Here is a 27,692-nt window from a genome sequence, read left to right on the forward strand (position 1 = left end):
CATTTGACTAGATGAAACCCTTTCTTTTCTTTGTTACCTTACCAAAGGAATGCTATCCTAATACTGTCCAGCCTCTTAATGACATCATGTATGTATGAGGAGCATCTAAGACTGAGTAAATGAGTGTCAACCTACCACCAAGAGATAAGTACTAAATCTTTCATTTAGCCAATTTCTTCTCATAGTTTCTAATAACACGTCCCAAATTCCTTTAGATTAATTATTTCTCCCCGTGGCAATCCTAAATAAGTAGTTGGTAAAGTACAAACTTCTCCACCTAGAATTGTTGTGTTGTCTGTGTGACTTCATTGGGTGAGAAATAACAAGTTTTTCCTCCAGTTGATGAGTAAGCCAGACACCCCTTGCCTTATTCAATAGGTAGCTCATTCCTTCCCTAGCTAGTATGAAAAGAAATGGAGACAAAGAATCACCCTTCCATTTTATTTAACTACCTAACAACCAAAAGATATAAAACAACATGAGACAACATGAGAATTTTATGTTTTTCTCCTATTCCACATAAATATAGTTTGTCAAACAGCTTCTAAATATATAGATAGCACTTCAATTCTCTGTCTTCTCAACATTCTTATAAACTTAATGCCTGAATGATACTACATTCTATTATACAAATTAGAGTACAAATAGGCAACTTATCACCATCTCCATTTTCTCAATGATACCGAATATGTAATTAAAAAGGTGTAATGCAACAAGAATGTTGCAAGGCATCTTGCTTGCATGTAGAAATACTAAAAAGAAAATGACAGAGACTTAAGAAGTATAGGATGTTTCCTACTTGCCTCACATCAAAAAAAGGTTTCTTTATGTGCTTCTCCAAAAGTTTCCTAGCATGCTCCCGTACCTACAGATCAGTAAAGCAAAAAGAAAGTAAGAAAAAACCAGCAAAACAAGCAAACACAACTGGGCAAGGGTGAATGCGCTGAAGCGTACGTTGTTCCTTACTTTGGTAAAAAAGAAAAAAAAAAGTGGAATACCCTAATTTTATGAAATAATATTTAGTGAAAGGTGAAGGCTGGGCTGTAAACAGCTCTTTCTCACAGATTTTAAAAGCTCACATTTAGCACTAAAGAAAAACTAAGGTAATAGTTGACTACAGACTATGATAAAACTCAAGAAAGATAAAGTAATATGGAGAAGAAAAAATTCTTTCACGCACCGACAAAACCGAAAGCGCCCCTTCTTTCAAAGAGAGTAGGACGGGTTATTCACATTTCATTTTATGGTCAGAGGCGTGATTGGGAAACCATTCTAAACACAATTAACCTTTGAAGCATTTGGGGTGGCAACACAATAATGCAAGTACTAACATCGGTCCAAAACAAAACTACACGAGCTGAAACATTATTTAAGCAATATTTTCATCTTGTTTCACAAGAATTCAAGATGTAGGATTTACTTGGTTTGACAGCATAAATTGAATCTGATTATTCTAATAAGTGACTGTTAAATAATCTATTTGAAATTAACTAACTTCGTTGGTATACCTGTCATTATTAGCTCAAAGTTTGACTTTAACACAATCAAACACCAAAAATTAACATGAGTGATACAACATCATCTATGCCTAAATAACAATCGGGTTGGATTCGGCTATATGAATTCTCCATATCACTATGCTCCACTTTAACTTGTTCATTACTAATAAGAGATGGACTTTAGGCCTAACTTTATCCCAAAAGCTAGCTCATAAGGTGAGGAGTGTCTAAGACGATAAAAAGGAGACCAGTTTTGTATCCGACAACCAATGTGGGACTTTAACCACCTTGTTGCAAGTCTTAGACCTACCAACTAAAGTGTAAACACATAATATGGAGGCCCAACTTCGAGACCGAAATTGGAATGGCTTTGATACTAATATCATGATAAAAAAAAATAGACTTTGGGCCTAACTCAACCCTGAAAAATAGCTCATTAGGTGAGGATTTCCCAAGACAACATGAGGAGTTAAGAGATTTCTAACAATTAAAATCCTCATTCAGTGAGCAGCAAGGTTTGTTGTACCTGATTGCATATAATTAGATGTGGTTTAAGTTGCTCGGACTGGGGGTTAGACGTCCGATATGATTGCAGATGTAGAGGTTGGATCCTTCATGATCTAAATTTTAAGATTCGAGGATATGGATACAGATGCAGGATTCGGCTAAAATAATTCAAATATCAAAGTTATGAAAATATGCCTAAATTATGGTGGACAATTTGGAAGGAAAGGAATGCACGACTTTTTGAGAGCAAGTATGAATCTGTCATTATTATTAAGCACAAATGCATCTCTTACTTTTTTGTGTGAGATGACTATTCCAAATGATATAGAAGTCATGATAGACTTCTTGAGTTTATTGCGCAGTTAGCACTTAGCAGTGATGTTGACTTGTAAATATCATTAAAGCACCTTCTGGATGTTGACTTTCTAATCCAAATATTTTTGACAATAGAAAAAAACATATGCCTAAATTATGATTTCCCTAACTTATGTTTTGATGTTTCAGAAATCATTGCATGTGTCTTGAATTTCTCTATCGATTTTGGTCTAAGTACCCAAAATTGATTAACTAGATCTGGTAAGAATCCCACACCGATGTTGTGTCAACATGAGTGTGGCGCCAAAAGTAAAAAGTCTGAGCAACTTAGGATGTGGCAACAGAGGTAAGTCAAATTTCAGGAGTCAGCAAAGATGCTAAATTTCATCCGAAGACAAAGTTTCTCCTGAAACCATTCCCCTGAATGTCTCCACATTTTCTACAATATTAGCCAAACCCCTTGATGGGCACACGTTTCCCCCCATGACCTCTTGTTGTTCTTTCATGTAATTTTCAACATGTCTCCTTTGTATGTCTTGGCTTTCCACAATAATCACAATGCAAGTAATCTTGTCAGAAGTGATCGTCTTTGGTTATTCATGACTCATGAGAGACAGTTAACACACAGTTCTCAATTAAAGCCTGATACAACAGGACACCTCGTGGTCTCTCTTCATGTTGACAGACTCATGCATCCTCAACAGAAGGAAAAGGAACTTTAACAAGCACTTAAACTGTGGTCTGATCATACTATTGGTTCAACCAGTCAGAAAATATAACACCAACCAACACCAATATAAGACAAAACCCAATAGTGATCTGCTAATTTTCAACAGATTGATATTCTTGAGATAATTTTTGGGCTGGCCAGGCTCATGCGACACCGACATCAATGAGGAATGCACTTATCAAAACAAAACATGAGATAATTTCTTCCATGTGATTCGTATCTTTTAATACCTTTCATCACTGTAATGTTGTCACTTATAAACCAGTGTTTTGGGATATCAATGTAAGACATGGTCAAACCAACTCGGACAATCTTCTCTCAGTTTATCCCTGTTGGTGGTACTTGAACCTTTTGTTGGATGTAATTATTTCAAATCTTGTCTAAAGTTGCACGACTTAATATCCAAATTTACACGATATTCATCTTGTAGATATGTTGAAACATAGTGGTCAAACCCTCACCCCTTTCACCAATTCTTTTTTACTTCAACTTTACCCTTAAATACTAGCTCAATGCTAATTCTCACTCTTTGTACTTTTACATATATACCATAAGACCATGATAAATTAATTTAAAACGTCGGATTAACTTGTGTGAACTGTGAACATCAACTCTTCCCTTTCTAAGATATCCAGTAACTCTGTTGACTTCTTTATCGACAAAACTATATTCCAAGTTAGTAGCCTTTTTCTCGTCTCTTTAATGTCTTGTAGACATACAATGACCTAATATCAACTCACCTCCTCTTTTGTATCTAACACCACCCAGCAACAATATGGGGAGGATAAACTTTTTTAGGCTTCATACGATAATATTAACTCACATATGAATGTGAAACTCACACATGAATAGTTGATTAATGGAGTTGACACAATTAAAACTAATACAGCTTACACAAACCAAACAAGCTTGTAAAGACAAGTAGGACTGTAACGGTTTGACTTAAGGATTCTCTCAACACCTAGTTAGTACAATAGGACTAAAACATTACTTATGCTTATCCAAATTGCAGAATGATTTAGGGATCTAGGCAATCTTCAACCAATAAGCAAGGCATAAAAGTAAATCACTTATTTTTTATTTTTATTTTTTAGAAATACCCCATAAAACTTTAAGCAATCTAATCTTGTGCAGATTATATATCTTGGAACTTCAATTTTTTGAGTAAAATAGAAGATCCAGATAATGCAGAAATATGTTATCTTTTGCATGACATCCTGCAATGCTCTACTACCAATAAATCTTCCTAGAGGGTAACAATTAAGAATCTTCGTAGGATCCATTTATCACAAGCTTCATCTAGTTAACTGAGGTAGCAAAAACAACTCGGCAACTAATTTCTAATGAATTCAATCACTCTCATTTATCCTAGCTTGACATGATGAGAAACAGATTTATAAGTGCCTACCCTGTTTTCCATAGAACAAAGTGCAAATTTCCAGCCAACACTGTGATTGAGATTGCATAAAAGAGCATCAATCCACTCACTCTTCCCCGAGTTTGGGACTCCTGTAACAATAGTCAACTCTCCAGGCACAACCTGTACAGAATCAACAAGAAAGAAACAAAAATCAGCCAGGCTGTAGAACTTCATGTCTTGGTTTCATGCTGGTATGCCAATAATAAGTCTCAATCTAGAGTAATAATACGTTTTCAGAATGTTATGCTGAAGAATAGGATTATGTATCATTTCTCGGGGACAGTTCAGTCGTTTTGGTTCTTTACTTCAGTACCTTGTCTTTAGGTAATATACTAGTGTCACAAGGCCAGTTAACACTGTACCATCCCTCTCCATTCCCCAGAATCTCTCATCTTTTTTTTGTTCACTATGTTACTTTTTTTCCTTGTAATTTAAGTAACTATTTTATTTGGATAACACTGGTGCTCAAGTTAGCTTGTGCACACCTCCACTAATCTCCACCAGGTACCTACTACTTCCCACCAACAGGAGTACTAGGTAATTCAGCCCACCAAGATTAGGCAGATGGGAAGAAACAACCTTGTGTTTGCTCTGTTGGTTTCGAACTTTGATTGCCAAGGTTGCCACTCCAACTTTTCAACTGCTAGACCACCTCCGTGGGGACTTGATTAAGTAAATAACCTTATTGAAGTGATACACAAAATCCTCTAATATAAAGTGTACAAAAAATGAAGAGAATCTAATACAAAGAAGATTATCTATGTTAACTGGGATATCACATATGCTCCAAAAGTATACCCAAAAAGAAAACCTTCCATTAAACTTTCTTTACATAATTGTCAAATCTAATTGGTATATCACAAACCCCTACAACATAGCTGGCATCCCTGGCATGAATACACATATATCCCTATCCTATTTAAGTACTGGGAGACTAGAGACACACTTAGTTCCCAAATAAGAACCCACTCACATTGTATAGTTGATTTAAGGACCTCCATCCAGTTGGAACCCCAAGCTCGTAGCCAATTGTTTGGTGATAATATGCATCAATCTCAGTAAAGTAATTTTTAAAGTCGAATAATCCTTGTATCGGGTACAGCTCTGCACCTTCAATAACCTCCCTCAGAGCACCCGGCCCCAGACACATAAGTACCTATTAATGCCCAAATGAAGAAGGATAAACTTGAGGTTACTGAGAGTCATAAAGAAAACAGGTGAAATGAGTATCTTTGATGCTAAAATGAGTAAGACAACTAGAAAAGTATTATCAGTTGGTAAATCGAAACTCATAATGGCTAGAAATAGGTTACAAAGGATCTAGCATACAAAAATTTGCGCATGTCAAATCATGAGCATAGTTTACCTCCTGTCCATATTTATCAAAAAGGAGGTTTTCGTTTTGCCCCAGGAAGAACGTTATTGTGGAGACATGATATAAACCGACTATAGAATTACATAACTGTGTGTCAGTAACAGATGGAGTAATTTCATTGAGAGAACTACAAAGCGGTTATGCAACCAATATTTGCAAACAGATGCTACTTTGAGAAACAAGAGAAATGTCATTCAAAACAACTCTCAATTTTAAATTTTCAAAAAAAAAAAAAAAACTCTCAATTTTAATTTAAAAAAAAAAAGAACAACTCTCAGTTTTACTAGTGCTTGAAATTAAAGTAGACTTAACAAGACTGCTATTAACTATAAACTTGCATTCCATATCAAAAATCAAAACATAAAATTGAACAGAACAAATTCCAACCAAGGGGCTTGGAGAAAGTACACAACTGTCAATCAAAAATCAGAAAGCTCGTGGAGTATGAAAAAAGATCTGATTCAAGAAATTCTTTTTTTCTTCTCCTATAAACAAATAGGTAAGAAAATTCCATGCATGAAGACCTCATTTGCATCTTTGAAGTGGTCTATAGTGCTCTTTTTTGGCCATGTAATTCGCCAGCACCTACATTGTCAAAGAGAAAAAGTTGAGAGCACTCATTATTAAGGTATAATATATCAAAACTACCATCAGTGTCACTGGAATAAAGTACACTAGACCTTTCTCTCCCTAACCGGCGGGCAAGCTCTTCAGCTAATGCTTGACCAGGTGGATCCCCATCAGTTGCCAGTATTATGCGAGATGCCTATAAATGGTGAAAGAACAAAAACTTTCTTGTTACATGACTGATACATAATAACATAGGAAACATCAACAGCAAAGAGGGGTCTTCAAACCTTTTCCAAATATTCTTTGCAGTTCCAAAGATACTGATACTTTGTGTCCTAGCTTCACAAAATGCACCAAAAGGAGCATTAGTTCCACAATATGTTAAGATGACAGCTAAATTATACAAATATAAGGAGCAGAGCTCTTCTCTGCACTCCTATAAAGGATGGAGCAAAAGCAGCAGAATGTGGATGAGGATACACAGTAAATACATGCATGAATCGAAAAAGGTACACATGGCCACAATGCAATAAGGGGTCGTTTGGTAGGATGCATTAGAAAAAATAATACATGCATTAGCTTTGTGTACTACTAATACTTTGTTTGGTACATCTTTTCAACCTATGTATAATAATACAAGATTCTATTTGGTATTATGATATGTATAACTAAATACATGGGAAAACCATGGTATTAGCAATGCAAGGGGTTTTAATGCATGCATTAGCATGGTTAAAGTAACAATTACCCCTCAAAGCCTTTCCACATCCTTTCCACCATATTTGTAAACAAATGCAATGTTTTATTTTAAATACACCAAACCAAACACTGCATAAGAAATACTCTCACATAACTAATACAATCATTACTATACACCATATTCTGCACTATTCTTATACAACTTACCAAGCAATCCCTAAGAGGATGAACTGGTCAAGATAATGGGCATACTGCAATTAGGGAGGGGGAGGGGGAGTGGGGGGGGGGGGGGGGGCACAAAAGAAGAAGGAGAAAATTAGAATTTATAACTCTAGAGTCTAGCCTGAAACCATAAAAGGCTGATTAAAAACTAAGAAACTGAATGCATGAGAATTGAGCTGATATAAGACATCCTTCTCAAAGATAAACAAAAGTTGGTTACAAGATCCATAAACACAAAAGTTTTCATGATAAAGCATTTACTTAAAAATTCATAGTTAAGACAAACTATAGAAGAAAAACCTTATCTACAGGCGGCAAATCTTTATCTGAAATAGATGGAGGAGCGCCATCTGGAACGCTCACACAATTCCGAAAGCCTGCTTCTTCCATAGCAAGCTTGTCCATCTCACCCTCAACCTAACATAAGAGAAGTAGGCAATAGATATTACCAGAAGTGAAAAAGCCTTTTCAAAAACGAAATGATGAGTGAATCAGAAGTTACAATGATGATATCACTTGCTCCCTTTATATCGTCGAGACCATAGAATATTTTTAAAGTATCAGCTTCCTGCAAATGAACAACATATTAATGAGGTCCAACTAATAACAATTTATGTATCAGTTTTCCACATCCAACAATATAATAATAACAACAACATACCCAGTGTATCCCACAAGCGGGGCTGGGGAGGGTAGAGTGTACGCAGACCTTACCCCTACCTGGGAGGTAGAGAGGTTGTTTCTGATAGATCATTGACTCAAGAGTAAGCATTTCAAAGCAGTCCAAAAAAAGAAATAAGAAGCGAAGAAGCCATGGGGCATTTTCATGGACTGGACGAGAGAGTCATTTTGAACTCCTTCTGCCCTTGGGGCGAAAAAAATAAATTAAAAAGCATGACAGTTTGCTGAAAAGAAATGAATAATCACTACAACAAAATAGTAAGGCAATCGAAATACGAGAAAAAATTAACAGATAGTAACAAAAATTAAGGGACAAGAGCAGTGTATATACTACTAGAAAAGCTAGGCAACACACAACTATCTACTAACCTTCTACCCTAATTTGTGCCCTTCATAACCTTCCATTTAATGTCATGTCCTTAGTAAGCTAAAGTTGTGTCATGCCTTGTCTAATCACCTCTCTCCAATAATTCTTCTGCCTATCTCTACTTCTCCTAAAACTCACCAAAGTTAACATCTCACACCTTCACATAGGGCATCCATGAGTCTCATCTTCACATGCATGAACAACCTTAGCCTTGCCTCCCTCATCTTGTTCTCTTGCAAAGCCACTCTCACCTTGTCCCAAATATCTTCATTTCTAATTTTGTCTCTCCTAGTATGCCGACACATCCGTCTCAACATTTTCATTTCCACAACTTTCAATTCTGAACATGTGAGTTTTGACAAGCCCATACTCAATCCCATACAACATTGTTGGTCCAACCACCACTTCGTAGAACTTACCTTTAACTCTTGGTGGCACCTTCTTATCACACAAGACACCGAATGCAAGCCTCTATTTCATCCACCCTGCACTAATTAAGTCAGTGATAACCTTGTCAATTTCTTGATTAACTTGAATTATAGACTCAAGATACTTGAAACTTCATCTCTTATGGATAGCCTGTGCGTCAAGCCTCTCTTCCACGCTAGCCTCATGGGACGCATCCTTGAACCTGCACTTTAAGTACTATATCTTGGTTCTGCTCAACCTAAACCCTTTAGACTCATTTGTCTCTAAACCTCACGTCTAGCATTAACTCCATTGTGAGTCTCATCAATCAGAACTATGTCATCTGCAAATAACATACACTAGGAACCTCACCTTGGATATGCCGCATTAATTGTCCTTCATCATACATGTCCTTCATCATACACCTCTAGCCTCCAAACATCTCCATAGAACCTTCCTCGAGACTTGTCATATGCTTTTTATAAGTCAATGAACACCAAGTGTAAGTCCCTTTTTCTCTCCTTATATTGATCCACCAGTCTCCTTACAAGATGAATGACCTACATAGTTGATCACTCCAACATGAATCTGAACTAGTTCTCAATAATATATATGCCCCTCATAACTTTCATCTCCACCACCCTCTCCAAAACTTCCATCGTGTGGGTTAATACCTGACACTTCTATAGTTATTACAATTATGAATGCCACCCTTGTTCTTGTACAAGGGTACCAGTATACTCAACCTCCATTCTTCAGGCACTTTTGTTGTCTTAAAAATGACATTAAACAACCAGCCAGTCACTCCAAGTATGCCCAGTCTGCATTCTTCCAAAATTCCACTAGAATCTCGTCTGGCCCAATTGCCTTTCCCCTACTCATCTTATGAATATCACTGTTAGGATTCTTAGAGAAGGATCGAGTCACAGGACGATGAATAGGGAAATCAAATTCAACTGCCTTTGATTTTCACTTGCTTTTGTTCGAATTCCTAGATCGACCTATTTTTGAATATGAATTCAGCTCATCAAAGGGAAGCTGAAACCTTAGAGTTCAATGGAAGAGAGAACTCCTATCTCTTATTTTTTATTAAAGTCTGCGTACTTCTTATTCCTCAAATCCTCCTTTAAATAGGAGTCTTCTTATAGTAATAGGAAGTCTTATGGAACTAGGAAACATAAATCCTATTCTAAACTAATAAGAAAACTACTAACAATATAATTAAATTCTTCCTATTCTAGAATAATAATAAACTACTAGCGTTATAATTAAATCAAGTTATTTGGCTCTCTGTCGCACATATGTCTTGCCCACAAATGCGTCCACAACATTACCCCCCTCATGCTGAAAGAGCTTGTCCTCAAGCTCGAACGATGGATAAGCATGCTTAAAACAGTCTACATCCTCCTAGGTCGCTTCATCCTCTGTCATACCCAACCATTGTATAAGAATCTCCTTTGTACCACGATTTAAACGAGCTCGAATGACAGCAGCAGGCAAAGGAACTACTCGGTCGTCCTCTAGTGCTGGTAGCTCTATAATAGGTGGGAGTTGGTCGCCTTTGAATGCCTTCAAAAGGGAAACATGAAAAACGTTATGAAGTCGACTGTCATTTGGCAAATCCAACTCATATGCAACCTGTCCAATTCGCCGTAAGATTGAAAATGGACCATAAAATTTGGGGGACAGTTTATTGTGAATACTCAGCCGCATGGAGCGCTGCCTGTAAGGATGTAAACGAAGCCATACAAGTGACCCTGGAGAAAATTCGACGTCACGATGGCCCTTATCATAATACTCCTTCATTCGTTGTTGTGCTGCTTGCAATCGAAATCGGATATCACCCAAGATGTGATCACGTTCCAGCAATGCCTGTTCAACAACTTCTACCAGAGTGGTCCCAGGCACATATGAAAGCAAACGAGGTGGGTCACGACCATAAACAACCTTGAAGGGTGTGGTTTGCAATGCCGAATGAAAAGATGTGTTATAACAAAATTTTGCCCATGGGACTCAAGCAACCCACTTTCGAGGACAAGTACCAACAAAGCAGCGAAGATACATTTCAACAGTACGGTTAACGACCTCTGTTTGCCCATCTGTTTGTGGGTGGTAAGCAGATGAGAATTGTAGTTTAGTACCATTCAAGCGAAAAAGTTCCTTCCAAAAAGTGCTAGTAAAAACCACATCTCTATCACAAGTAATAGTTTCAGGTATCCCATGCAAGCGAACAATCTGCTCAAAAAATACCTGAGCCACACGAGTTGCTGTGTATGGGTGAGCCAATGGTATGAAATGAGCATATTTTGAGAACTGATCCACTACTAAAAACAAGACTGACTTCCCCCAAGACTTGGCCAAGCCAACAATAAAATCCATGGAGATGTCTGACCAGATCTGAATTGGAAGCTGGAGAGGTTGTAACAATCCTGCGGGACTTAAATGTTCAGATTTATTGCGTTGACACACCGGGCAGGCAGCGACATATGCAACAATGTTCTTTTTTATACCTTTCCAGTAGAAATCTTCACGAATTCGGTGCAACGTTTTTTGTATTCCTTCATGGGCACTATCATGATAAGCAGAAAGTATAGTAGGTAGCAAAGGAGAATTCGGTAAAAGGTAGATGCGACCTTTAAACAAAAGCAACCCATCCTGAATTTGCCAGTCCGAATCCAAATCTCCTAGCTTGACTTTATCATACAACCCTAACAATTCTGATGATCCTGTAAGCTCCTCCCGGATGGTGTCCAGTAATGTGCTACGAGGGGAACTAATAGCATTCAAAGAAGGGTCCTCATGTGTCATTCTAGATAAAGCATCCGCAGCTTTATTGAGACAACCAGCCCGATACTCCACTGTAAAATCGTAACCCATGAGTTTACTCAACCAAAGTTGTTGAGGTGGTGTAGTTAGCCGTTGTTCTAGCAAGTATTTTAGGCTGTAATGATCTGTTCGGATAAGAAAAGGGCGTCCCCACAAGTATGGCCGCCAATGTTGTACTGCCTTTGCAAGGCCAATCAACTCCCTTTCATATGCAGCTAATTTTTGGTGATGAGCTGCTAACTGTCGGCTAAAAAAGGCTACGGGCTGACCTTCCTATTGCAAAACAGCCCCGATACCACCTCCTGAAGCATCACATTCTATAATGAAATTCATAGTAAAATCGGGCAACCTGAGTACGGGAGCAGAGGATAAGGCTTGCTGAAGCTTCTGGAATGCATCTAGGGTCAAATCGCTCCACTGGAAGGAGTTTTTCTTGAGTAGACTAGTTAGAGGTGCTGCCAGTTGCCCATAGTCACGAATAAATTTGCGGTAGTAACCTGTCAATCCCAAGAACCCACGAAGAGGTGTAATTGATTGCGATTGAGGCCAATCTAAAATTGCTTGTACTTTGTTCTTATCTACCTCCACACCTGTAACTGAAATAATATGCCCCAAATATGCGACTTGAGTTGTACCAAAGCAACATTTGGATTGTTTCAAGTATAATCGGTGTGCGCGCAATAACAAAAATACCTTTCGCACGTGAACCAAATGGTCCTCCCAACAACTGCTATAAATTAGGATATCATCAAAGAAAACCAACACAAAGTGGCGTAAGAACTCATGAAAGACCTCAATCATCAAAGCTTGGAAAGTAGATGGGGCATTAGTGAGTCCAAACGGCATGACAAGGAACTCAAAGTGCCCGTGATGAGTTGAAAAGGTTGTCTTTTCCACATCTACAGGAGACATGCAGACTTGATGGTATCCAGATCGCAAATCTAGTTTAGTAAAGTACTTGGCCCCATGTAACTTATCTAGTAACTCGTCCACTACTGGAATTGGGAACTTGTCCTTGACTGTTTTGGCATTCAGTTCACGATAATCAATACAAAGGCGCCAAGACCCATCTTTCTTAGATACTAATAACACAGGTGAAGAAAAAGGGGACTTGCTTGGTCGTATCAATCCTTGTTGCAACATCAGATTACATTGCTTCTCAATCTCATCCTTTTGTTGATGAGGGTATCGATAAGGACGAACAACTACAGGAGTTGTTCCGGGCAGCAAACTAATGCGGTGGTCACATTGTCTCAATGGTGGTAAACTCTTAGGTGCCTGGAACAGATCATCAAACTCGGTCAAAAGGCATTCCAGTCGCTGCTCATCAATAATTGCCTTTCCTAGCAGATGCAAAGCCTTTCCACAATACCCTTGTTGTCCCTGAAACAAAATTAATTTCCCTTCCACCGAAAAATTCATAGTAAGTGCCGCAAAGTCCCAAAGTATAGGACCCAAAGACTGTAACCACTTCACTCCCAAAACAATATCAAATCCACCCAAGGGAATAACATAAAGGTCTACAATAAAGCAATGTTCACCAATAGAAATTGTTACCCGTGTGTAGAGTCCCAAGCATTGAACTTTCTCTCCATTAGCAATGGAGATTCTGATGTTGTGCAAGGAAAAAACATCAAGGAGTAATCGACTAGCAGCTGTAGAACTTATAAAATTGTGGGTACTTCCAGAATCAATAAGACTAAGCATATGATGTCTGTTAATGAGTGCAAGCAATTGCATAGTTTATGCATGCCTTTGACCTGTCATTGCATGTAAAGAAATTTTCGGGCAGTCATCCGGCACTTCTGGAATTGCATCATCAACTGAACCATCCAATTCCAACCAGAAAAGCCGTTTACACTGGTGAGTGACTGAATATTGTTCATCACAATTATAGCATAATCCCTTAGCTCTTCCCTCCGCCATTTCTACCCGAGTTAATCGCTTGAAAAAAGGGGTTTGGTTGCTAGTCTGGATATTCGTCGAGGTAGATGAGCCAACTAGACCAGTATTAGACTTTGTTGAGTTCACTGTGCTGCCATGACTTGTCCGAGACTGCTGCCATGCAGCTTTGCCAGTGTTACTGACTCTTTGCAATTGCTGTTTTTTCTCTAAAGCCCTGGCTATTCTCATAGTCGTCGATAAGTCAGGTGGTTTGAGCAATTGTACGTCCAATTTAATTGAATCATCCAACCCTGCCATAAATATACCCACGTGCAAGTGTTCTGGAATAAGCTCATCAGCCCTAGCCAACTTTTCTTGAAACTGACGTTGATAAATTTCAGTTGTACCAGTTTGTCCAAGCGTGACTAGTTCACCCACTGGGTTGCAGCTTTCAGGAGGTCCAAATCGCTGGAAACATCGTTTCTGAAAATCTTCCCAACTCATTGGGCCCTTCACTCGTTTAAGCTGATAATACCATAATTGTGCTTCTCCTAACAAGTGAAACCCAGTGACTCCAACCTTTTCTGCATCTGTTGTATGTTGATTTTCAAAAAATTGTTCACAACGATGTGCCCAAATTAATGGGTCTTTGGTGCCATCATAAGTAGGAAAATCCATCCTTGCATACCTTGGTATTGTCGAATTGGAATTTCCACTAGTTTGATGATTCTGATCAGCCGGTTGAATATGCAGCGTATTACCTCTAGGAGCCGGATTTGTTGATCTACCTGTTGTCGGAGCACTACTGGTCTCTGCCCCATGGACTGTTAGTTTTGTAGAGCCAATTCCCAAGCTAGAAAATTGTTCTTGAATAGCTTGGACAATTTTTTCACCGAGACGTTCCATCGCTGCAAGTTTAGAGTCCATTAGTGTTTCTGTTAGCACCCGTTCTTCTTGAAACCTAGAATTGATCTCATCGTCCATTGTGTTAGGCTCTGGTACCAAATTGTTAGGATTCTTAGAGAAGGATCGAGTCACAGGACGATGAACAGGGAAATCAAATTCAACTGCTTTTGATATTCCCTTGCTTTTGTTCGAATTCCTAGATCAACCTATTTTTGAATATGAATTCAGCTCATCAAAGGGAAGCTGAAACCTTAGAGTTCAATGGAAGAGAGAACTCCTATCTCTTGTTTCTGATTAAAGTCTGCGTACTTCTTATTCCTCAAATCCTCCTTTAAATAGGAGTCTTCTTACAGTAATAGGAAGTCTTATGGAACTAGGAAACATAAATCCTATTCTAAACTAATAAGAAAACTACTAATAATATAATTAAATTCTTCCTATTCTAGAATAATAATAAACTACTAGCGTTATAATTAAATCAAGTTATTTGGTTCTCTGTCGCACATATGTCTTGCCCACAAATGCGTCCACAACAATCACCCTTAATCTCCACAACCGATATACCCCTACAATACCCAAAATCACAACGACGCGAAGAGCTTTAATTTTCCAACACAATGTTTATGTCTCCCTCTTTGTTCAAGAGTTTATGGACGTATGACTGCCATCTCGGCCTAATGAGTGCCTCCTCCACCAGTAATGAGCTTATCGATGTCAAGTTTTAGATGACCCACTTCGTCGGACTTGTCAACGCCATTTGGCGATCTCCCTCTTTCCGTACAACCCTTATCGCCCTTCAACTTCACACCAACATCAAATTTCGACACCCCAAGAGGTGGGTAGTCACATAGAAGTTGTCGGACAGTAGCAGGGGTCATAGACGCAAGCAAAGAACCTCGACGATGTTCTCCATAATTGAGATGCCTTCTGTTATGGTCAAAACATCGACTCTATGGGTTGGTCCAGCATAATAGTGAACTGAAACTCACTTTGGTAAGCTTAGATTTGTCCTATGCTTGCACGGAACCAAAGAATCCCTGAAAAATTGTCGAAAAAAGGTACCCTTATTGGAAAAAGTTGTTGGAGCAATAGTTTACGACTAGGTGGGGTCGAAAAAGAAAGGAAAAAGAAAAGAGGTGGTTTCTGGTGATCAAAAGATCACTGGACTAGAAATCTAAGTTCAAAAAAGGTTTACCACATTACTGTTACCTTCGTAAAAAAAAAAAAAAAAAAGGTTTACCACATTGCCTTTGTAATAGTGCTCGGAAAACACAAAAATGAAACTTAAAAGCAAGGTTACTAATGTGAAAAAAGAAATAAGACAATGCGCTAAGAGATTGAAAATGGCCTTGTAAATAGTGAAATAAGGAAAGAAGAAGAAGGGAAGAAAGGGACTGCAATTTTAAAAATAAATGACATGGTGTAATCAAAAGAAAAAAAAATTGTTAATATTTGACACGTCATCTGCTTGGCACGGGTGTGTGTATCACTTCCAACTATGAAATTGATATTATATGTCTTAAGGTAGTATTCCATTTTACACAAGATTAGGGGTGTAAAAGGTAAATTGTAAAATAAGAGTTTGTACTGACTTATTCAGACACGTTTAGGGGGTATTGTATGTATTTTCCAAATTTAAATTTAGACTTAAAAGATAAATAACTACCTATCTTGGAGAAAAAAAACCCAGTTGGAATTGTCTATGAGACATTGAAAGATAATAAAAATAAATAAATTGAAAAAATACATAGAATGATTAAGATATTATAATATTTTCATTATATTGTCATATGGGTAATAATTAATACTCCTTTTGTCTTAATTTATACGATTCACTTTCCTTTTTAGTCAGTCCCAAAAAGGATGAAACATTTCTATACTAAGTAACATGTTAACTCAAAAATACCCATTTTACCCATAATGAAATTATTTATAGCCACAAAACATCAACTTATTTTAGACCACAAATTTTAAAAATCTTTCTTTCTTAAACTTTGTGCTAAGTCAAACTACAACACATAAATTGGGATGGAGAGAGTACACAGATAATGACCAAAGTTGATTATGATAACTTTTACAAACATTTTCTGAGATATAAAGTTTGTCCAAGAAAAAAATTGAACTGACAATAGCCAATAGGTGATAAATAGTTGGCAAACAGAATTGATAAAATTAAAACTACTTTTTCTTGCACTACAATAACATAATCATATTATGGATAATACCAAGTAACTAAAACCGAAATAGATAATAGAAAACCAAATTGCACCCAAGGGTGTAGCATAATGGTTAATGAAATGAGTTGACAACCACGACGTCCAGGTTCAAATATCCCAGCAGAGACAAAAACCATGATGATTTCGTCTCATCAATCCCAGCCTTGGTGGATAAAGTTACCCCATATTGTGGAAGGTCGTAGGTAGATCGTAGAATTAGTAAAGGTGTCACAAATTGGCACAGACACTATGATTATAAAACATAAAAAAAATCCAAGAAAATATTTTCCTGCACAATTGCTCCAACGCTTTTACCATTAAATTAAGTAAAAACCTATTTCATCCTTCACTCTCCCGACTCCATTAATATAGTATTTTTTGTCTTGTAAAACTCAACACTTCCAAATGTTAGTGTTCCAGGTGCAAGTGATTAGTCCTAAATTACTTCAAAGAATGGTGGTTCTTAACCTTCGTTCCTTGATCTCCTTAATATTGATTATTTTTAATTAATTAGTTCGCTTCTTTTATTTGAATCCCTCTACGCAACTTTTAAATGTTTAACAGTTGAATATCTATTATATAAGTATAAATATTGATCCATTAAAATAGTAGTTGTCATGGTGGTGTAAACAATGGCAATGGTGGAGGGGAAGAAAATGCTAGTACTAGATTGTGGAAGAATAAGTGTAATATTGATTAGGCACTGAGGTGGCATTCCACCTCATAAAATGTCAGCGTCCCATGGAATTGGGTGTTCACCTTGGACATCCTTAACCGAGAGAGGTATATTTGAACCATTTATGTGAGGTATTTTTGAACGAATAGTATAACAAAGGGTAAAAACGATATTTTCCACATATTAAAGGGACAAATTTGACCCTTTTCCCAAAATACTAAATAGTGGATAAAGTAACAAAGATAAATAAGGAACAAAAAGATTATGATAACTATAAGGTTCATTTTCTTTAATTTCATAGAAATTCTATTATTGAATACTTTGCACTAAGAAACAAAGTGACATAGTAATAAAGATAAATAAGGAACAAAAAGATTACAATAACTATATGGTTCGTTTTCTTTAATTTCATAGAATTTATTATTGAATACTTTGCACTAAGAAATAGAGTGACATAGTAATATATTTAAGAATGAACACAGAGGTCCAAACATTGAGATGACAGTCATAGCAAAAGTTTTAAAATTTGTAGTAATGAATAATTTCGAAAGCAGACCAGCATACTTAGCCAAGTACTGATTGATGATTTCAAGTAAACATTGCTTGAAGTTGGTCATATGGAAATTAAACACATACAATAAAGAGAACAAGGTTGCTGACAACTTGACAACTGACAAGCATGACTGCTGCAATCTGAACTTTATCAATAACTTGGTATTGTATTTGATCCACTGTTAGTTTAATCAAGTAAAAGATTTCATTGTTAATAACAAGGACATCTTGGCCATATACAAGGAGAAACCTACAAAATATGGTTCTCTCCAAAGATACCCAATCAAGAATACTGATTAAGAACCTCAGGCTTTTCATTTTGGATTGAAATTTCGCGCACTCTTTCTTACCGCAGAGATTTACACAAGATTCTTGGTTTCACCTCTGTCAAGCACGAGTATTAAACATGAGACTGTAGTCTCAACTAAAATGATTTGGAAGTACTCTATAGTGTCTTCACATTCTCAAAAAAATACATATATACGTCATAGTATCTTTACATTTAACTGAAATAAATATGTTAAGTAGCAAATGAAGAACACTGACACTAACCTGCCAAAACTTTTTGGTCATGTTCCGGTACTTACAGCTCACAAGTGCTCCATCCCTCCGATACGTAAATGCAATAACAACCTGGAAAAAAAATTACACCAATGATTGAATAGTCAAAAAGTGACTCAGCTACAGTAAGGAAATGAGTCTCCCTTGAGCAGAGAAAAGAACAATAATTGCTTCATTTGGCTCTCTTTACCCCGTGTTTTGTCCAAAAATCCCTAGGAGGTCTTCTTCCAATAGCAATTTCCCAGAGAAGTCTATTTATTCTGGTGTGGATAGCAGGAAGACTTATATTTCTTGGTTTTTAGATGTCAAGAAAGTCAAGAGAAGATATATTTCAAACAGAAGTGATGCTAAATAAACCAGAAAAAGAAAACATTTTCTTCGGATTGTATTTTAATGACAAAGGAAAATTTAAATGAGAAAAGTGGATGGTCACAGCTCTCCTTGGAAAATCTAACAAGTTTAGCTGATTTTAATGGAAAATCCTCCTGGTGAGAAAGTCTTTAGTGAATTTCATAGGGAAAAGGTTATTCTCTTGCTTTAAAGTTTAGGAATTACAGTTAGGGTGAGAATAGATCTCAACCTTCCTGAATATGGGAGCTAACCGGAAAATGATAAGCAACCAACAGATAACAACGGAACAGATTTGATTTTTTTCTGATTTGTGCTATGAAATCGGGGTGATTCCTGAAGCTAAAAGCCGTAAGGGTACCCAATTTATGCCATTTGGCTTATTTTGGTGTCAAAGCGCTTGGTTACCAAACACCAAAATAAGCCAAGAAGTGATTAAGGGGCCGTTTGGTACTAAGATCAATAGTGCAAGAATTAGTAATGCAGGGATTAGTAATACAGGGATTGGTAATGCTTGGATTAGTAATACAGGGATTATTTTTATCAAGTGTTTGGTTCGTTGCTTCCTACCTAATTTTGTGTGGGGTTTAAAACTCTACAAAAAAAACTTCTTTCCAATTATACCCTTGAGTTATTATGAGATTTTTTATTACATGTAATTGGGTCAAGGTAGATAATTGACGAACAATATTTTTTTTTTATAGCCTTTATCACCATGTTTACTATTTTCTCACTTAAATTATTTGAGGGTAAATAATTGTCATCTTAATAAATTGAAGTTAATATCTCAAAAGGTCAACCAACTATAAGAATTTATAGAAAAAAGGTATTGAACATTGTTTTACATCAATAAAATCATTCAACTTAGGACTTTTATCATACAGAATCGCTCTTTACCATAAAAAATAAAAATAGCAAAATAAATTAAACTATTTTTATACTCAAGATGTTTTTAAATAGCAAAAATAGCTCTTAAATTCATACAGCAACATTAGCATATTAGTATGATTATAATATTTTATATTAATAATAATTAGATTAAATAACTCATATTTTAGCTACAAATAACTCTATTTAAATAATAAAGTTTGTAAGCTAATCGATTTAAATAAATTTATTAGTACAAATATAAAACATAAAACCAAGAAAATAAACAAAATGAAAGGATTTGAGGGGGTATTTTTGTCTTTACATATATTAATCCATGGTATTAGATCCATGTATTACTAATACCATCAAATGGAAGGTATTAGTTATACACCCTATAATACCATGGAGGGTGTATAACTAACCCATGGATTAGTTATACATGGGCCCAAAATTCCTACCAAACATAGTACAACTTAATACCACACATAATACAAGGACTATTTCTCCTAATACTCCCTACTAAACGACCCCTAAAAGTGGTTCAAATTTGACTAGCTTTTAACCTCATCCAAACTTTCTAAAACATCAAGTAATACTGAAATTCATCTTCAAAATTATAAATCAAAATGCACAACATTTTGGACAAAAATAATGAGGTTCTATTTTATGTTTTTTTTTTTTAAATGAGGTTCTATTTTATGTTAACCAAGCACAAGATACAATTATGACAAGTGGAGGAATTTTCCAAATGTTGAATCCATTTAACCAAGCAGAATATTGAATCTCATTATACTTCTGTTATTCAAGGAATAGCTCTAGATGTATCATCCTAAGATACTCCATAGTAAATCAAATGCAAGGGCAGGGATTGAATCGATTTCTGTACTACCAAGTGGGATCACATAAACTCATCTGGTCAACCAGTATGTCACCACTGATAGAACACTTAACTGAATAACTAATTTAGAGGTATATCTTTCTCTTACGGATCCTAGCATGCAGGCAAAAGGCAATCAGGTCTATGGGCCTATGGTAGCCGCCAACAGAAACTGATCAAGCAGTATGTAAGAAAATGACAAGATATCAGACCTGATCACCATGTCTTTGTTGCATAACAGCATTTCTCCGCAATGTTTCTCTTGATATCATTCGCTCAGAAAAGTATGTGAGTAACTGAAGAGCACAAGAAGAAAATCAACTAATAAAAAGCTCATTAATTCACGTCCAAATAAAACATAATGAAGAAGCAATATATTGAGTAACAAAGAAGACAACCACATAAGATATCGGCAATTTACTTTGGAGGTTGGAGAGTTACTAAAAATCACAGACAGGGCCTTACAATGGCATTTTCCATCTATTTCGGAAAATGTAGCAATAACATCACGGAGGCACGATTCTACTGTTTGTACTGATGGGCCAATGGTTTATCGATACAAGAAGGAAGTTTTGTAAAAGTAACATGAATAATAGGAAAAGAAATTCCAAGTATCAAATAGATCAGGGAAAGTAGGGTTCCCCGACAATTTTTCTTAGTTTCTCTGGTTTCTGGTCTAGATGCTACTACATTATAAACTTGTGCATTGCAAATAAGTTGACTCTATGTTGCTGCTCAACATAGTGAAGGTACAACAGTTCTGCCTTAGAAACTGGAGGTATATGCAGAAGGAAAATATGGGCTACAAAAAGTTTGAAATGCAGCACCACCACAGGGAGGGCAACAAAGTGGAGGATAGTCTTCCAACTGGAGACAAAGACACCAAAAGGGAGTCTTCTGAACACTACAAAGCTTGCTTAAACAGACTGTTAAATTAGGTCTTAGGCCTAACTCACACCCCAAAAGCTAGCTCAAAGGGAGGAGGATTGCCCAAGCCTTATAAGGAGTCCACCCATCTCATTAACCACCGATGTGGGACTTTTGTCATTCTTTAACACCCCACCTCACGCCAAGTGCTTAGCATTTGGTGCGTGGGCAATTTTGATTTTGGGGGCCCCAACATCGGGTGAGACAAGCCCTGCTCTGATACCATGTTAAATTAGGTCTTAGGCCTAACTCACACCCCAAAAGCTAGCTCAAAGGGAGGAGGATTGTCCAAGCCTTATAAGGAGTCCACCCATCTCATTAACCACTGATGTGGGACTTTTGTCATTCTTTAACACAGACAAGATCACTGCTAATACGGGCATCCTACAGATTTCAACCAAAAGAAAAAAATAACAAGACCCAAATGATGAAGAAACAGAATACACCAAGTCTTTTGAGTCTATTTTGTTAATATTTAAAACTTGTACGAGGTAGTAGGAGCCCTCCTATCTACCTTAGAGTCCATGACAACTGCAGAGGCCTTTTAGGAAATTCATAAAATCAGCTATAAATGTAAAGCCCCGAAAAACCGAAGCAGGCATTCAAGAAAGGAACTTCAAAAACAAAATCGAATATTTGTTTAAACTAGATAAGAAGTTACAGTGGGTGCCCAGTGACATTAGAATACAAGCAGGCTTAGATTTAAACATTGAAACCACATTCCAAAGTGATAAGAAATATAAACTATGTAAACAAAATATTCACAAATTTTAAAATAACAAATAATTTTTATGTATAAACTAGAAAAATTATACATATAGTCAGTGTGTCGGTCTTGCTTCAGCTCCGTATGGTTAATGCTTAATATAACACCAAGCAAACACTGTTAGTCTTTTAGATTTAACACCAAGCTGCACCAAATCAAACCATATGTCAGTTTGTTTGTTTGTTGATCAAGTAAAAGATTTCATTGATAATAACAAGGCCAATTTGGCCGTACACAAGTGGTATACCAAAAAGAGGACAGACCTACAAGATATGATTCTCTCCAAAAGACACTCAATCCTCTATACGAACAGGAACTACATGGGTGCACCAAAAGAAAATAAGGGATCGGAGACTACTCCTCAATTGAGCAAAGCTCATCTCCAACCATTCAAAAGCTTTCATATTTCTCTCATTCCAAACAACCCACATTAAAGCAAGAGGAGCAACATTCTAAGTTGTGTGCCTTCTTCTCCTAGCTCCAGTTCCAGCAAAACATCAACTTCTTCACGGATCTTGGCATTGCTCAAGAAACGCCAAACCATCTAAGCATATTCTCCCATAACCTTGTGGTTACTTGCAATGTGACAGAATGTAGTCCATGTCCCCACCTATCTCCTTACAAAGGAAACACCAACTCATGCAGACAACCTTTCGTTTTCTAAGACTCTACCGTCAAAATCACCCCTCTAGTAGCTAACCACGTGAAGAAACACACCTTCCTCGGCACCTTACTATCCATACCGAGCTACATGAAAAACTATCTTCTTAAGGGTCATCTTTTTTTTTTTTATGACAAGGGAAACCCGCAACCGCTACCCTTTGGGTGCGCACAGGGTAAAACCCCCACTCCTATGCAATAGCTCGCAAACCACAGGAGAGGTAACCCGCACTAGGCAAGCCCGGCACGACGAGCTCGACCCAAAAGGCAAACCCCTTGCTTTTGTTGGCAAGGGGTTTCGAACTTGAGACCTCCAACATGGAAGTCCCAAGCCCAAACCACTTGGCCACCCTGAAGGGTAATTCCTAAGGGTCATCTTTATGGATTAGGTGCTTGTTCGGAACCATTAATTGAAGGTTTTGGTTTCTTAACCATTATTGTCTAATTTCCTACTTGTGTTTATCTTTCTATCCTTTATCTTTAATGTGTTCTTAGAGTTGGGTTTTACTTTTAAAATTTTGATATTAAATCACCTTACTACCACCTCATAACTATCCACCAACCTTCCACTCTATCCTTGAAATCATTCACACGTAACCACATGTTCTCAAGTCTGAAAGGAATTCTTGACCGTCTTCCTCTACCACCATCCAACAAGATAGCTGAATGGTCTGCTAACAGCCGCAGAAGAGGAACCAGAATCACATTAGGAGACAACTTCTCCCAAGAAGTGGACACTAAGAATCTGTCTAACCTCGATCTAGAAGATGATTCTTCGATCTGGACCAGCGGATTCCTCTAAACTGAAGTGGACACTAAGAATCTGTCTAACTGCAATCTAGAAGACAATTCCTCCGATCTGGACAGAACAAAAACAATTCCATTTGATTCAATTTTTCTGTTCGTTTGGTTTTCAGTTTATCTTGAAAACCCCTAAACTGAAATGGAAATCTAGTGGATTGAATTATGTGCAATGTAGAACACTTTGGTTGGGCTAGACCGAGAATAGGCTCAGGACATTAGTACCGTCTCAAATGAAACACTCATCATAAAAATAAAAAAAGGAGGGTAGAGTGTAGGACTATTCACTGATAGCAGCAATGCTAGCAAAGATGAAGAGGAATAGCAAACAGCAGCAGAGAGGAAGCAAAATAGCAGTAGAGGTAGAAAATAAAGAAAGAGAAAAAGAAGAACAAAGAGAGTGACACTTCACATGAGTTAAGGACTCGAAAGATATTTATCTATATTTCGTTCAAGAAAGTTATGCACAACTCAAACGTGGTAAAGGTAAAATCAAGTATCTTAAGGATACATGAAGGAATAATAAATGACTTGTAGTAATCGAGAATAAGGATTGACCACAACTTAACTCAATACAACCCATGCCCAACAGCTTGTAAAATGATGCAGACTCGCATGTCATAAGCAAATAACTACTACATACACATACAAATATTATTGGATTTCACTTAGCCTAATGTAAAGTTGCATAAAAAGAAAGATCAGCATACCACATCACATAAAGGTTCCAGCCCCAAACTCTCCTCAGTTATCTGTCTGTACTTCTTATTCACTTTTCCAATCCTTTTCATATCCGCAAAAGCTGTCCTCACATCTGCAAAGGCCTTAAAGTGCACGAAAAAAGCAAAACAATTTAAAAAGCTGCCAAAGAAAATGCTACATAAAAGTATTAATGAGCTCATCTAAACCATGTTATACCCGTGTACCACCTCTCCATCCACATTTAGCTCGAAAGCATGTCCATGTAGCTGCATGCCTATATATCACTCACATGCTTTAGCAATATATTGCTGGGGAGGAAGAAAGCATACCTCAAAAGCAAGGTGCAAAGTAAAAGTTAGTTACCCATCCAGAGTAATAAAGAGAGATAAGCTCTTTTCGTTTGAGGCCCCACCTTTGCACTACAAAGAAAAAACATTGCATTATATGTCAATATAGGACATTCTAAGCGCCTTACAGATGCAATAATACTAAACAATTTTTAAGAGTTTAAGCTCATAACACCTATTAGTACCATGTTTAATTTATTTCTCATCCCCAGGTACTCCACATGTTGAAGATATAAATCACAATTTTCTTTCTCAGAAATATATTCAACTACCAGAAGGGGCATCTATAATTATGATTACTTTCATTTCTTCTATTTCGTACAGCAAGTGTTTTTCCTTTTTTTCTTTTTTTAACTTTATTTTTATCATTCTACTTGACAAAGCAATAGCTCCATTCGCTTTTAATCATTGAAAGCATTGTAAGAAGTTATAATTTACATCCAAATCGTTCACCTCCCTAACTCTATTTCAGTTTCAAATCAAATCAGGAATAATTTGTTACACCGACAAGGTGATCATTCATGCATTGAAATCTCTTTTTTTTCTACATAGTCAACCTGTTATAAGAAATTCAAGTCATCATAGCTCGAATTGCAATCGACAACATAGTCATAGAAAATATAGTAAAGGCAACAACACCTACTGCAAGGATACCTAATGTACCTTAAACAAATGACAGATATTTATCAATCAATTGATCAATTATGCATCGATCCTAAACTAGTTGGTTTAGTTGTATGGATTCTCTCGGACCAATCCGCCCTATCCAGTCTCATTTCATTCTGTCCTATTCCAGTCTCATTGCAAATGTCCTCTAAAATTGATGCAACATGAGTACACGACTCCTTCAAGCCTTACTGAACCTGTGGGGTTTAAACATAGTAAATGAACACCCGTGGGGTTAATTTTCAGGGTAACGGGCAACTATTTTTTTTTGTATTTGAAAAATGTGAAATCATTAAATGAAATTTTCAAATCAAGCTTTTTGAAGAATTTGGGATTTCATCTAATGATTTGAAATCAGGAGATGAAATTGCATGTCCAAATGCCGATTTTATCTCCTGATTTCAAATCACGAGATGAAATTGCATGTCCAAACGCCTAGTAAGTTCATCTAACACTTGATCCTCTTGAATGGATACATCTAGCAAGTTTTCAGTCAGATCCTACAATGATAGGTTTTCAGTTAGATCCTACAATGATATCAGATACCATAGAGTTGCCCTCATTAAGTCTATAAAAATCTAGAATTGAAGTCAATAATGCACTTTGGGTTAATCTAAATAGAATATGAGTAAAATTAACTAATGATATGTATAATCATTGTAAAGTTGCATAAGAATCCCACACCGCTCCTTATTCATCTTATTTTTCCATTTCTAAACGATATGTTGATGTGATTCTTCTAATCAGGTGCAATAGCAACAACCACATTACACTTATGTCTACATGAACTTAGTTCTTACTTTTTCTTGTTTACTATAAGAGCGCGGATGATACAAATCAATATGATTTCAATATTTTGTCATCACAGAAGACCAAAACCAGAAAAATTCTAGCAGATAAGTTTTCCAGCGCAGTTTGCTGATCAAAGTAACATTCTCATCTCAATAGAGAGATTGTTCTTCTAATAAACAATAACTACCATCCCTCTTGAACACTCTTTCTTTCGTACAAAATATTCTTTTTTAAAAAGATAGCAGAAGACCTGTTAGGAACTCACCATTGGACAAAGCAACCCATTGTACTGGCCTGGTCCACAAGAACCAATATCTATTCCAACCTGGCTCAATTTCTGCTTCAGTGCCTTCTCGTGGTCTGACTCTGCAATTTCCTCCTTTGGGTCTTCCAGCATTACTCCAGAAACTGAAATTATATAAGCAATAATTTAAACTAACAAAGGCGGAATTTTTTCATGGAAATTTTTTGAAACCTTCCAACAAAAAATCCAAATATGTTTGTTTAAGTTTATTCAGGAAGCTTTTTGCGAAAATATCCAAACACATCTCTTTTTTTTAACATAAGGCTTTTTATTTATAGCTATTGTGCAGACGGCAACTAAATAACAGATTGAAGAACATTGCAAAGTTAACAAATGAATGCCTCAACAAATAAAATTAAACAAAAAGGTACCTGGTGGAGGAATTCGTTGAGGCCTGTATGAGAAGCTTGAAGTTCCGCGATTTGGGGATATGGGTTTTGAAGCAAATGCTGAAAAGATGAGTCTTTGAGTTTGAAAAAGTACAGGAATCGACTTGTATATTGTTGGTAAAGTAATGGATGGCTTGTGGAGAAAATATTTGGAGCCCATCACAAAGTTGTTAGAGTTATTCACTACAATTCTGCGATAAGGAAGAAATTTCATTCCTGCTACTGCTACTGCTAATTTTCAACAACACAAAACTGCACTCATCCGTTAGGGGGTTAAGGAAGGGTTTTATGGTTTCTCAATTACCAAGGACAAAATGTTCAAATTGGTATTTAATGTATTGGAAATGGACTAATTTGGTCCTCCATATTTGCCCCCTTCACAAAAATAGTTCCTCATAAGTTTATTTTATATATATATATATATATATATATACTAGGAAAATTATCCGCGCTTCGCGCGGAAATTTAATATCATGAAATTTATAAAATAATACTAAAAACATATCAGTCATTAAAACTAAAACATTATATTGTCTTACATACAAGACTACATAGTAACACACATTAATAATGTATTTATTATATATATATATATACTAGGAAAATTATCCGCGCTTCGCGCGGAAATTTAATATCATGAAATTTATAAAATAATACTAAAAACATATCAATCATTAAAATTAAAACATTATATTGTCTTACATACAAGATTACATAGTAACAAACATTAATAATGTAAAGGAAATGAAAATTATAACATCTTATCATTTATCCTTAATAATATAAGTATAAATTAATGATTGTAAAAATACATACCATGATTTGTAAT

The 27,692-nt window shown here is 36.5% G+C and overlaps 1 protein-coding gene across 1 annotated transcript in view; it reads right to left on the reverse strand.

Annotated features, from left to right (window-relative positions):
- LOC125840880 (twinkle homolog protein, chloroplastic/mitochondrial) overlaps positions 1-27,141 on the reverse strand; it is a 39,750-nt gene extending 12,609 nt beyond the window's left edge. The window contains exons 1-15 of the mRNA XM_049519854.1: positions 26,846-27,141; positions 26,436-26,578; positions 24,729-24,784; positions 24,582-24,639; positions 24,374-24,487; positions 20,722-20,805; positions 18,406-18,486; positions 7,840-7,905; positions 7,638-7,754; positions 6,704-6,751; positions 6,527-6,612; positions 6,371-6,431; positions 5,445-5,627; positions 4,460-4,591; positions 804-865 (exon numbers count right to left, since the gene is read on the reverse strand). Coding sequence (XP_049375811.1) covers positions 804-865; positions 4,460-4,591; positions 5,445-5,627; positions 6,371-6,431; positions 6,527-6,612; positions 6,704-6,751; positions 7,638-7,754; positions 7,840-7,905; positions 18,406-18,486; positions 20,722-20,805; positions 24,374-24,487; positions 24,582-24,639; positions 24,729-24,784; positions 26,436-26,578; positions 26,846-27,077 — 1,523 coding nt within the window. The 5' untranslated portion in view covers positions 27,078-27,141. The remainder of the gene's footprint in view (positions 1-803; positions 866-4,459; positions 4,592-5,444; positions 5,628-6,370; positions 6,432-6,526; positions 6,613-6,703; positions 6,752-7,637; positions 7,755-7,839; positions 7,906-18,405; positions 18,487-20,721; positions 20,806-24,373; positions 24,488-24,581; positions 24,640-24,728; positions 24,785-26,435; positions 26,579-26,845) is intronic.
- Positions 27,142-27,692: the final 551 nt, after the last annotated feature.

This window comes from Solanum verrucosum, unplaced genomic scaffold, assembly GCF_900185275.1.
Source record: "Solanum verrucosum unplaced genomic scaffold, falcon-dt-bn FXZP01000194.1, whole genome shotgun sequence".
Lineage (NCBI taxonomy): Eukaryota > Viridiplantae > Streptophyta > Magnoliopsida > Solanales > Solanaceae > Solanum > Solanum verrucosum.